This window comes from Colobus angolensis, unplaced genomic scaffold (assembly GCF_000951035.1).
Source record: "Colobus angolensis palliatus isolate OR3802 unplaced genomic scaffold, Cang.pa_1.0 Scaffold70, whole genome shotgun sequence".
Classification (NCBI taxonomy): domain Eukaryota; kingdom Metazoa; phylum Chordata; class Mammalia; order Primates; family Cercopithecidae; genus Colobus; species Colobus angolensis.
In genome coordinates this window covers 1,500,239-1,512,524 of record NW_012120710.1, presented here as the reverse complement: position 1 = coordinate 1,512,524, position 12,286 = coordinate 1,500,239, and the positions used below count along the sequence as shown (strand labels likewise).

At 38.0% G+C, this 12,286-nt stretch overlaps 1 protein-coding gene across 8 annotated transcripts in view; it reads right to left on the bottom strand.

Annotated features, from left to right (window-relative positions):
- Positions 1–741: 741 nt before the first annotated feature.
- MUC7 (mucin 7, secreted) overlaps positions 742–12,286 on the bottom strand; it is a 28,224-nt gene continuing 16,679 nt past the window's right edge. For 2 of the 8 annotated variants that reach the window (XM_011927102.1, XM_011927104.1), the window contains exons 2-4: positions 11,458–11,534; positions 9,622–9,690; positions 742–2,909 (exon numbers count right to left, since the gene is read on the bottom strand). In XM_011927102.1, the coding sequence (XP_011782492.1) occupies positions 1,854–2,909; positions 9,622–9,675 (1,110 nt within the window). In that variant the 5' untranslated portion in view covers positions 9,676–9,690; positions 11,458–11,534 and the 3' untranslated portion in view covers positions 742–1,853. Of the gene's footprint in view, positions 2,910–9,621; positions 9,691–11,453; positions 11,792–12,286 lie in introns of those variants that run through there. The other 6 variants (XM_011927103.1, XM_011927109.1, XM_011927108.1 and 3 more) reach the window with 6 other exon arrangements.

Genomic DNA, 12,286 nt, shown 5'->3' with positions numbered 1-12,286 from the left:
TATTTTGTTTGCTTACATATACTTAAGTTTTTACTACTTGATTTCTCAGCTTTAAGTGGTATCTTGTCTCTCAGCTTTTATCAATAAGGCAGTCAGTGAATTTATTCTACTTTCTATTATTTTTCCTGTTCTCCTTGGAAACTAAGCAGTTTACTGGGGAGTAATGCATATAAAAATAGGGGGATGAGGGAGAAGTGGCAGGGAAAGCTTTCATATTATGATGCATATCAGGTTACTCGTGAGAGGAAAGAGAGGAAGAAAGCAAGATTAGGAGGGAAAGCCTCTGGTTCACGATGTAGATATGATAAAGCCTTGGCGCAAAGGGAAGATCTAAAGCAAAGACTGCCTGTTGCAGGAGTTCTATTTTGGACAGAAATGGCCAGATTCCAGTACTCCTGCAGTGATCAGTCATGGGCTGGTCTATACAGAGCTATCAAAATGAGCCTAGATGGACAGAGGAAAATGAGGGAGATGGGGTCTTTAATTGTCAGACAAGAAGCATAGGGCAAACACATAATTTGGATTGGAAACACATATTAAGAAGTAAGATTGAGTTAATTTGAGTAAATTAATCACTTTGTTTGAAAAAGAAAATTAATGTTTAGAGATAGAGTGTCCTCTCCAAGTCACTTGGCTGATTAGTGGCAGAGTTAACAAAAATGTAAATCTTCATTTATGTCTCTTTTCACCAGTCTCAGAGTCTAAGAAAGGCAAGAAACTTCCAGATACACACAATGAATATAAATTGCCATTTGAAATCTTTATTAGTTAGCAAAAAAATCTAACATAATCATCAGAGTTTTAAGTAGCAGTGACAGAAGATAAAAATGCCTCCACATCCCAGATGAACATCTCCGTATACCAAGTAGCTAATTTTTATTCTTTTACAACTAAAGTCAGGGTTTTTATTTTCAGAGACAATTCTGCAAACTTGACATTAAAGTAATAGTTTGGTGTGGTTTAAAATGCATTCAAATGTATACTAAATGTTTTAGAAAATATTCCATTGTTGAATACATTTCACATGGAATTTATGTGAATTAATTGAATTGATAGTGAAATATTATGAGCACCATGTGAACATACAAAAATGTATTCTTGTTGTTCACAGAGGCTAGAATCAAGTATATTGGATCGAAATTAACTTAGACACAATGCAATAAATGTCAACTTTGCAGTTTAAACAATTACATACACTAAGAAAAACAGTGCCAGTCTTGGTTCATGCTTGGCTGCCAGACTTTATTGTCATTCACTTCTAATCCTTACTTCAAATCAAATTTCCCCTTTCTTGGCTCACACTTTGTGAAAATTTTATTTAAAATTACAGATAATTATCTAAAGGGTTTTGTCATTAATCAACAATACAATGAGAGGTCTATCGATAGATTTAGATTAAAGTTTCTGTCTACAGATATTTAGATGTTTTTGTTCATCTGGAGAGATCCAATTTTACCCCCTTATGTTTATAGGATTAGATAGTTCAGGTGGGATTTTGATGGGGGTACAAGGTAGTGGTTTTGTAGTTTCCAACATTTAGGAAAAAGTAAATGATTGATGGCCCATATAATATTCTCTCTTTATCTAAAGACTTTCTCTGCCCTCAGCGGGCTATCTCTGTAGGTTCCAAAAAGTGATTTTGGAACCTCGGACCTGCACCTGGCTTGTGGGATAGAGGCATTTTGTCTTGTTAATAGGTCTTGTGGTGGTGAATAATTAGATTGAAAGATTAGTCATAGTGCTTTAAATCTGAATAATATAATTTCATGTTGGGATAGGTGCTAAAAGTAAACATGGTAGTTCTGCACTCATAAATCACATCTTATAAATGACAGAACACTTTACAACATATACTATTGCTCCACCATGTCTTCAATAACTCTGTTTAGTAGATTCTTTATATATAAAAGAAATCGAGAAATTTTATTTTGAGTGGGAGCTGAAGTTGGTTGTTTAGTAGTAGTAGTTTGAGTAGTGACTGAAATAGTGGTTTGGTGTGTGGGTCCAGCTGAAGTTTCAGAAGTGGCAGGTGCAAGAGTAGCTGGGGAAGAATTAGGTGTGGTGATTGGGGCAGCTGTGGTCTCTGGTGGAGCTGGTGTAGTTGCAGAAGGTGTGGGTAGGGCAGCTGTGGTCCCCAGTGGAGCTGAGGAAGGTGGTGGAGCTGGTGTAGTTGCAGAAGGTGTGGGTAGGGCAGCTGTGGTCTCCGGTGGAGCTGAGGAAGGTGGTGGAGCTGCTGCAGTTGCAGAAGGTGTGGGTAGGGCAGCTGTGGTCCCCGGTGGAGCTGAGGAAGGTGGTGGAGCTGGTGTAGTTGCAGAAGGTGTGGGTAGGGCAGCTGTGGTCTCCAGTGGAGCTGAGGAAGGTGGTAGAGCTGCTGTAGTTGCAGAAGGTGTGGGTGGGGCAGCTGTGGTCAGTGGAGCTGAGGAAGGTGGTGGAGCTGCTATAGTTGCAGAAGGTGTGGGTGGGGGAGCTGTGGTGTCTTGTGGAGCTGGGGAATTCGGTGGTGTTAATGTAGCTACAGAAGAGCTTGTGTTAACATTTTCTCTTGAAGATGTGGTGGTGGCATTCTGAGGAAGAGAAGTCACATTTGGAAGGGTAGTAATTTTGGTGGAAGCAGATGGGGAAGTCACAGATGGAATTTGGGTTGTAGCCACTAAGGTAGGGTTGACCACACTGCTAGTATCTGGATGTTTAGATGGCTGGGGAGGATTTGGGAATTTGTGGGGGTTATGAACTGAAGGTGGAGGCCTAGGCCTACAGCGTTTGTATACACATTTATGGGGCTTTATAATGTGTGGCTTCTGGTGAGTTGGTAGTCCAGGATGAAGTGGTAATTCAAAGTGAGGTTTGGGTAAATGGTGATGATGCCTTCTGTGACGTAGTTCGTGAGCCCTTTCTTGACCTTCACTGAACTGCAGAAAAGAAAGAAAATGTAAGAAATGAAAAAAGTATCCATTTATTTATCAATCAGGTGATCACTGCTGACCATGAGATGAGCAGTGTTTGTGGAGTGCTGGGATTAGAAACCAGAGTACATTATTGAGTCAAGTGATTATCTTCCTAATTTCACATAATTTTCACTAAGTTTCAAGAAAGAATTGCTACTAGAGAGTTTTCTTTTGTCAAATGTCTACCCTCTAGATAGCTGGGATGAATATATTCCTGTGGGCTCTAGCCTGAATGCTTAGCTGGATATGAACTTTTGTGCTTCCAGTTTCTCTCTTCTTCCTCTGGTGGAAAATGGTCAAGTTACTGCCTGAGGTCCCAGCACAAAGGCTTCCTGCTTACTCAGCATGTTCACAAAACTTTAGTCAAAGACATTCAACTGAGATCCAAGAGCCCTTTCTTGATTACACCCCTTATATCTACCATCATCAAAACACGAAACAGTCAAACAACAACAAAGCCCCAACAAACAAAATATCCCACCCCAGCCTCATGTTCTCCATATTTCAGGAAACAGTTTTTAGCCTTTATAAATTGGAGAAACAACTTTGGTCATTACCTTTTAACTTTATTGTTTCAAAAATTAGAATTATAGAATTCATGATTCAGGGGGTTCATGAATCATCTGATTTTTAGAGAAAATTTGCATGTTTATGCATTTTGTCGGGATAGAGCACCAATGATTTTCATGATTTCTGAAAGGTGTTTACATCTGAAAAGAACACTGATCTAGTCCAACTGTACATCTGATACTTGATCTTTTATCAGTATACCTGCTGAAAGGCTTTCCAGTCTGTGCATCTAACCTTTTCTGATTAAGAGCTCACTACAGTAATTCCTAAGGCAGCCTGATAGAGAGTTCTTGATACTGAATGTAGGTTTGTTTTTTGGGATTTTTATTGTTAACTGAGTAGAATTTTCTTCATGAAGATTTCCATTCTTTGGTCCTAATTTTATGTTTTGGCAGATTTACCGAAAATCCAGGAGTTCTTCAAAATTTGAAAATAACTTCTATGCCATGTGGGTTATCATTTTGCAAGATGAATATTTTTATTTCCTTTAGCTACTGCTGACATTATTTGAGTTAGAGTACCATCACTGTTTCAGTTTCTTATCTGTAAACATACTTCATGTCTTTTATATCCCTCTTCCCTGTATTCAATCTCATACTACATTTTTTAGTGATCAGTTATATTAAATTGGAGAAAAGAAATATTAATAGGATAAATGAGACCATCCCAAACAAGGATAGGTTACATTTTCTTCCTAATGATTTTCACAGAAGCCCTTTTTAGATCACCAAATGGGTACATCATTCCAGTCCCAAGTTATAAAGCTTTCTTTGGACACAAAGTTTAGTGCAGATGATGTGATAACTTCTGAGAGACTAGCCGAGTTGTTTAAGATAAGATAACTTCCTCAGATTAATATATCCAGCCTCAAAAGTAGCTTCTAGGTATTGGGCTTTCAGAGATTAATGAAACAGGGACCCTCGTGAGGCTCATGTGATTAAGGGAAGGAACCACATAACTATTTCAAAGCAAAGAGGTCATAGAATTAGATTTTGAATCTGGAATTTAATCTAAATCATTTCATAAATGAATAAACTGAGATCCAGGCATATTAAGTAACTTGCCCAAAGTCACTCGGTTATTCAATGGCAGACACAGGACAGATTCAAACCTCCACTGCTGGTCTGTTGCAGTGTGTTTCAAACATGTTCCTCTAAGATCTGGAACATGATCCAGATCTCCACAACATCCATCAATACAAGAAAGGATTATTTGTTTAGAAAATTAAATTATCCAGGAAATTTTAATTCATAACTGGGAACAGCCATTAGTTAACATAATGGCTTCTGATACTCATAACTTGATATTTTTCCACAGGTCTCTCTTAAAAGGGCATAGGTTTTCAGAATTGGTAACACTGACTCCAGGAATCTCTGAGGAGATCCTTTCCATTACAGGGGTACTTGTTTTCTCATAAAATGAACAGGTCATATTGTTCAAACAGATCTTTCCCTGGAGATTGAATATGCAATCCACATAATTAGGGACCTGCTCTGATTGAAGCAGGATTGAGGGCCTCACATTCCATGATCTCAGTCTTTCCCTTTCCAGATGGTCTCTGAGGATATTGCAAAGAATGTCCAGATCTTATAGGAACATGTATGAAACACGCTGCAACAGACCAGCAGTGGAGGTTTGGCTCTGTCCTGTGTCTGCCACTGAGTAGCTGAGTGACTTTGGACAAGTCACTTAATGTGCTTATTCATTTATAAAATGATTTGGATTAAATTAAATTCCAGATCCAAAGTCTAATTCTATTTGCTTTGAAATAATTATGTAGTTCATTCCCTTAATCACCTAAGCCTCACAAAGGCCCCTCTTTCATTCACCTCTGTAAGTCCAATACCTAAAACTAGGCCTGGCCTATGGCAGGTACTCATTAGCTATTAATTGAATGAGTAAATGCATAAAAATGAAAACAATAGCTAATTTCTTATTAAATAAAATATTAACATTTAAAAGTTTATTCATATGTAAAATAGTTTCAGCTATTTTACTTTAGGTGACAAAAATAGTACCTACCACATTTTTATATGAAGGCAAATTAATTAAAATCCTATTAATTTTAATGTTAGCATGGCCTGGAACATGTATCAAATGACCAGTTTGTTTGCTTTACTTAGTATGTTGATTAGTTATTATGATTGGCAGTTACAGGTGGTTCTAACAGAACTCGTCGACTAGAGTTGGATTTAGAGAAGTCTGAGAGAGGAAGGAGTTAAAAATGTATGCCTCTAAAGTTTTGAGTTTAGATGATTGAAGTATGGAGGTCCTTATAATAAATACAGATATGCCAGGGAGAGTGTATTAAAGATAGCAACCTTGCTTGCCTGTTCACATTCGCTATTTATTTTTATTAAAAAAGTCTTTATATAACACTTACTTTATATAAGGCCCTATTCTGAGTGGTTTACAAATACAAATTTATTTAATTTCTTAGCAATATCGTAAGGTGGGTATGGTTATTGTCTTCATTACATGGATGGGAAACCTGAGTCTTAGACTAAGTAACTTTTAGGAGAATGTTTCTCCATTTGCAAACTGCACTTTTGAGAGGAGAGAAGAGGGAGAAGGCATGAGGACCAAGGAGAGAGTAGGCTGGAATCAAAGGAAGGAGAAGGAGAGACACATGACACTTGGAGCAAGAAAGGAGGGTATAAGAAAGCAGAAGACTCCTAAAATAACTAGAGGAATGCCAAATTTTCTGAGGAAGGAAGAGGAGGAGAAAATTAGTCAGAAAGGAAGAGAGCTAGAAGAGAGCAAGATCAAGATTACATTTTTTATTATTTTATTTTGAGATGGAGTCTTCCTCCATCACCCAGTTGGAGTGCAGTGGCGTGATCTCAGCTCACTGCAACCTCAGTCTCCTGAGTTCAAGGAATTCTCCTGCCTCAGCCTCCCTAGAAGTTGTAATTACAGGTGTGCACGCCACGCCTGGCTAATTTTTGTATTTTCAGTTGAGATGGGGGTTTCATCGTGTTGGCCAGGCTGGTCTTGAATTCTTGACCTCAGGTGATCTTCCCGCCTCGGCCTCCGAAACTGCTGGATTACACATGTGAGCCACAGCACCTGGCCCAAGATTACATTTAATTGAAATTAGAAAGCACATTACATTTCTTCATTTGCTACCAGCTTATTTTTATGACCATTTGAAAACCTGTGATCCTTTTTTAAAGAGAATGAAAGCATTATGTTAAATAATGCTATAGTTGACAGAGCTCTTCATCTGACTCCAGAATACATCCCTTCAAATCTTCCTTTGGGATATCTGGAAGAGAGAAATCAGACTATCCACTCCCTGAAATCACTCCACAAAAGCAGGTTGTTGCCAGAGCTCCAGGGCTGACCTTTTCTGGCTCTGAGTTGATGCCACTCTCTGGTACATTCCTGTATTTTCTTTTCTTTTCTTTTTTTGAAATGGAGTCTTACTCTGTTGCCCAGGCTGAAGTGCAGTGGCACAATCTTGGCTCACTGCAAACTCCGCCTCCCAAGTTCAAGTGATTCTCCTGTCTCAGCCTCCTGAATAGCTGGGATTACAGGTGTGTGCCACCATGCCTAGCTAATTTTTGTAGTTTTAGTAGAGACGAGGTTTCACCATGTTGGCCAGGCTGGTCTCGAACTCCTGACCTCACATTCCTGTATTTTCTAAGAATCAGGCCAAGGTATTTCTGTGCTACCTTCTCATATTCAAGTTCTTTGGAAACTGTTTCTCTCAGCAGGCACTTTTTTGAGATTTGGGTAGTTTGAAGAGTTTTCTTTAAGCACTTGGAAGAAAGGATTCTTTAGGTGTCTGGATTTGCGGGAGTTATGATGAAAGGTCACCTCAAAAGAACAACCTAGATTCATCATTTCACAATAACATAATTATTTGTGTTGAATGGAAAGTTATTTCTTTCAATATAGAGTTGTTGGTAGCCAGGGATTCCCTATTAAAATTTTACTTATTAAAAAGTTAACATCACCGTGCATATTCAGAACTTAAAGCCTTATCAACTAGTATATAAATTGAGATTACAATAATCTTGTTATAATTTTTACATCTACACTATATTTTGTAATTTATAAATTCTCATTTACCCTTCAGCAGCCCTGTGAAGCATATAGTGTTATTTTATACATAGGGAAATTAGGGTCCTATAAATAGATTCTAAATTGCTCAAGATTCATCTGGATGGTAAACATCAGAGATGAGTTTAAGTCCACATCTTCTGAGCCCAACTTAAGCACTCTTCCACAGTCACACAAATCAGCATTAGGGTCCAGGGAAAAAGCCTGATTGTTTTCTGAGGGCTTTTATATGGTAAGTGAGAAATATGAGAATATCCAAGAGTAAGTTCCATCCACTTCATCAGTTCTTCTGCCCTCTCTCTCTACTCTACTGGCATAATATTCTGAGGCTATCCATCCTCATTCAATAAAAGTACATTCTACTTCTTGATTCTTATTTGAAATTTTGTCAAAATAAAATTGAATAAATACAGGTACATAGCATTAGAGAAAAATATGGTTATTGTTACAGCATGTATCACCTAGTAATCACCTTATATCATTATTAATTCTAATCTTCCTTTGCCAGTACAACTTAAAGTTCTTAAAGATAGAAGGTCCACTTTGTAATCTTCTCTTGGTTTTGGAAGCCATCCTTTCCTATCCCCTCTTGTGGGTCCTCCGTTTTCTTTATCCCTATCCAAACTACCTACATTTTCTCCCTAGGTGATCTTGTAAGGTCTCATGACTTCAAGTATGTTGTAAATATAGACTTTACCCCTGGATTTCATAACTCCAGACAACATATATCCACTGTTTTCTTGATATCTTGATGTAGAAGTCTAATAGCCATTTCAAATGGAACATGCTCCAAACTAGAACATTTTTGTCCATTTCTTTCCTTCTTTTTTTTTTTTCTTTTGAGGCAGAGTCTTAGTCTGTCACCCAGGCTGGAGTACAGTGATGCAATCTCGGCTCACTGCAAACTCCACCTCCCAGGTTCGAGCAATTCTCCTGCCTTAGCCTCCCAAGTAGCTGGGATTACACCACCATGCCCAGCTAAGTTTTGTATTTTTAATAGAGACGGGGTTTTGCCATGTTGGCCAGGGTGGTCTTGAACTCCTGACTTTAGGTGATCTGCCTGCCTTGGCCTCCCAAAGTGCTGGGACTACAGGCATGAGCCACCGCCCCTGGCCTGTTCATTTCTTTCTTTTACCACATATACAATCCAGTAGGAGGTATAGTAGACTCAATCACTAAAATATATCCTAAACCCACTCTCACCTTTTAATTGCTGACATTTAGTGCAAATCACCATCATCTTTTATCTGGACCACTGCTATAGCTTCCTGACTAGTCTCCTTATCTCAGTTTTTATTACCTGCTACCTGTCTTCTCCTGAGAATCCTGTCATGTAACTCCCCTGGGAGTGCTTTGATCATGCTGAGACTTCCTGACAGATTTGAGTCCATATTCCACACCAAGACCTAAAGGCCTTACAAATCTGGGATTTCATCTCTGTCAGTTCTCATCACACTCACTATAAAGTTTGTGTTCTGTAGATATTCGATAAATGAAACAAATTATTTCCTTATGCTCTGTCTGTCTACCTACATACCTACCTACCTACCTACCTACCTACCTACCTAGCTACCTAGTCTATCTACCTATCTGTATATATTTTTAAGACAGGGTCTCATTTTGTTGCCCAGGCTATGACATAGTGGTGTGATTACGGCTTGCTGCAGCCTTGACCTCCCAGGTTTAAGATCCCACCTCAGCCTCTGAGTAGCTGGGATTACAAGTACGTACCACCACACCTGGCTAATTAATTATTATTATTATTTTTTGTTATTGTGGAAACACTGTCTCATTGTGTTACCCAGGCTGGTCTTCTGAGCTCAAGTGATCCTCCCTCCTAGGCTTCCCATAGTGCTGGGATTAGAGGTGTGAGCCACTGCACCGGTCAATTATCCATATTTATATGTTTCCCAGAAATAAAAGATGTCAAGCTTCTTGGAAATAGGGATTGCCTATTATGCTTTAAAAGTCTCAGGTACGTACACTGAATGTTTGTTATTGATAGTTAAGGAGAAAACTTATTTGGATGAATACTTACGGAGAAGCAAGCACTCAGTGCACAGATGCACACAAACAGCGGCAGAGTTTTCATTCTTTCTGATGTCTCCTGGGAAAAGCAGAAACGTGGCTTACTATTAGTTATGATATTATGGGAGAGGAAGGCATTTTGGTAAATGACTTATTTTTATTAGAAAGCACAGGCTAAAAGAGACCAGTGGTTTCTGAAAATTATGTATACATTTTCATTCCATGGGGTGACACAAAATAACTTCAGGCCTAAAATACATTCTTTTAGAGAGGAAGCAATGGAGGAGACTCAAGAATTATTCTAACTAGTTTGCAACATGAACATTTACTATTGATATTAAAGATTGGCTAGGAAAGGCAGGATCTTAGGAAGTTTAGCAATAAGAGAAGGAAATAATTTTATTCTTATTTCTTTTCTAATTCAAGAAGCTTCCCTCTTTGGGGAACCATCATATAAATGACCTGATACTGCACAGTTTTGTAAAGATTCCTGATATTAGAATGAAGATGCCCTTTGTCTCTGTGCTACGAGGCTGTCACTTGGAACAAACAACCAGGTCAAATGGACTCTTCCTCCAATTTCATTCTGCTGAAGATTTTGCCATTTGATAACCCTTTTTCTTGTACCTTTTTTGTTCTTTTGAGACAGGGTCTCACTCTGTTGTTCAGGCTGGAGTGAAGTGGCACTCTCATGGCTCACTGCAGCCTGCACCCCCCAGGCTCAAGTGATCCTCTCACTTTGGCCACCCTAGTAGCTGGGACTATAGTCATGTGCCACCACTCCTGACTATTGTCATTATTATTATTTTTATTTTTTGTAGAGACAGGGTTTCACTGTGTTGCCCAGGCTGGTCTTGAACTCCTGGGCTCAAGCAATCCATCCTCATTGGCCTCCCAAAATTCTGGGATTACAGGTGTGAGCCACCGTGTCTGGCCGATACCCTTTTTCTAAGTCCCTAAATGACAGGAATTATGCTTTATTCATTGTTATGTCATCATGCCTAGTACATAGTGCAGACTTAATACATATATTTTTTTGAATAACTACTTGCAAAAGAGAATTGTATTTTGGCTATAGGTTGTAGAAGGAAAGAATGAGAGAAGAGATGAATGAGGAGAAGAATGTGGTCTTTTATTTTTCTCATTTTGGTTATATATGTAATGTGTACATGTCAGCTTATCAACTTTAGAAAACAAAATAAAGGTTAAATCATATAGACAGATTACGTATTAGGGCAGGTAATTAGTGTGCGTGTCAATGTGGCGGGCTGCGAGATTAAACACACTTTACAATACAATCCCGTGGTTTATAAAATGGATGTTAGAGTCAGTCAGAGACTTGATTTAAGCTTTGCCCACTTATTGTGTGACTCTGCCACTCACTGCATGACTTTGAGTGAGTTGCAATCTTACATCACAAGAATTTCCTGAGGATTGACTGGAATAATAAATAAATAAATAAATAAATATATATATAAAACAAATAGTACTAAGAATAATGTCTTATCCTTAATAAAGTCTCAGTGGTATTATTATAGTAGTAGCATACTAAGAAGAAAACAATCTGACCCAGCCGAAAAAAGAAATGGTTACTTATTATTCTTCAGGTTCCTAATATATTGTCCGATATTTTTTTCTTTTTTTTTAAATTTCAAGACCAAAAACATTCCTACCGGTCATTTTGTGTTCTAATAACATATGAATTGAGTGTTATCACACAGTTTGGCAGTTCATAAGAAGAGAGGAGAATAACTGTATTAGAACAACTATTGCTATTACTTAATATATGTATATTACTTGAAAACTGTTTAGTTTATATTAGAATCTATCTAAAGTATCCACATACCTGGTGCAGTGTGAATATTTCTTCTTAGGGTGTTCAAGCCAGTTACTTGCTTTTAGCCAATCCTTTGAGGATGGTAACTAGAAGCAAAAGAAGAGACAGCACAAGAGAATTTTCAGGTTTTATAACTCTCCAGTTGAGCTTTTTGGAAATAGGAAATCTGTTAGATTTAAGATAAGGTCACTTGTGTCAAGGAATTTGCTTTTAAAGAAAAGAATAGTTGTGGTTTGCTGAGGTTGACAGTAGTTCTTTGTGCATCAATTTCTTCCTGATGAGCACAGTGACGATCAGAGGTTCTCAATGAATAACTTATGTGCTTGATGAGTGATGGAACAGTGATTGATGGCACTTATGGAGAAACGAACAACCATGTCCCGGGTCTTCCCAACAGGAAGAGATCATCCACTCTTTCTTGTTGGGCTCTCAAAGTAAGCAGAGTAATTGCCTTCTGACAGTTAATGTGATGGGACACCATATTTCCTTGTCAATAAGACAAGTTAATAAAGGACAGAGGATTTAAAAAAAAATAATGTGGTGCCAAGTACTGGTGCAAGACAGTATTTAAAGCCAAAAAATAAACACTGAATTTTTTAGTACAAGCAATTAAAAACAATTTTTGACATTTTGTCTTGAAAAATATTCAAACGTGGAAAAGTGAGGAGGGTAGTACAACTATATAGTCATTCCTGGTTTTCATAATTCTTTTTTTTTTATTTTTATTATTTTTTTTTTATTATTGTACTTTAAGTTCTAGGGTACATGTGCATAACGTGCAGGTTTGTTACATATGTATACTTGTGCCATGTTGGTGTGCTGCACCCATCAACTCGTC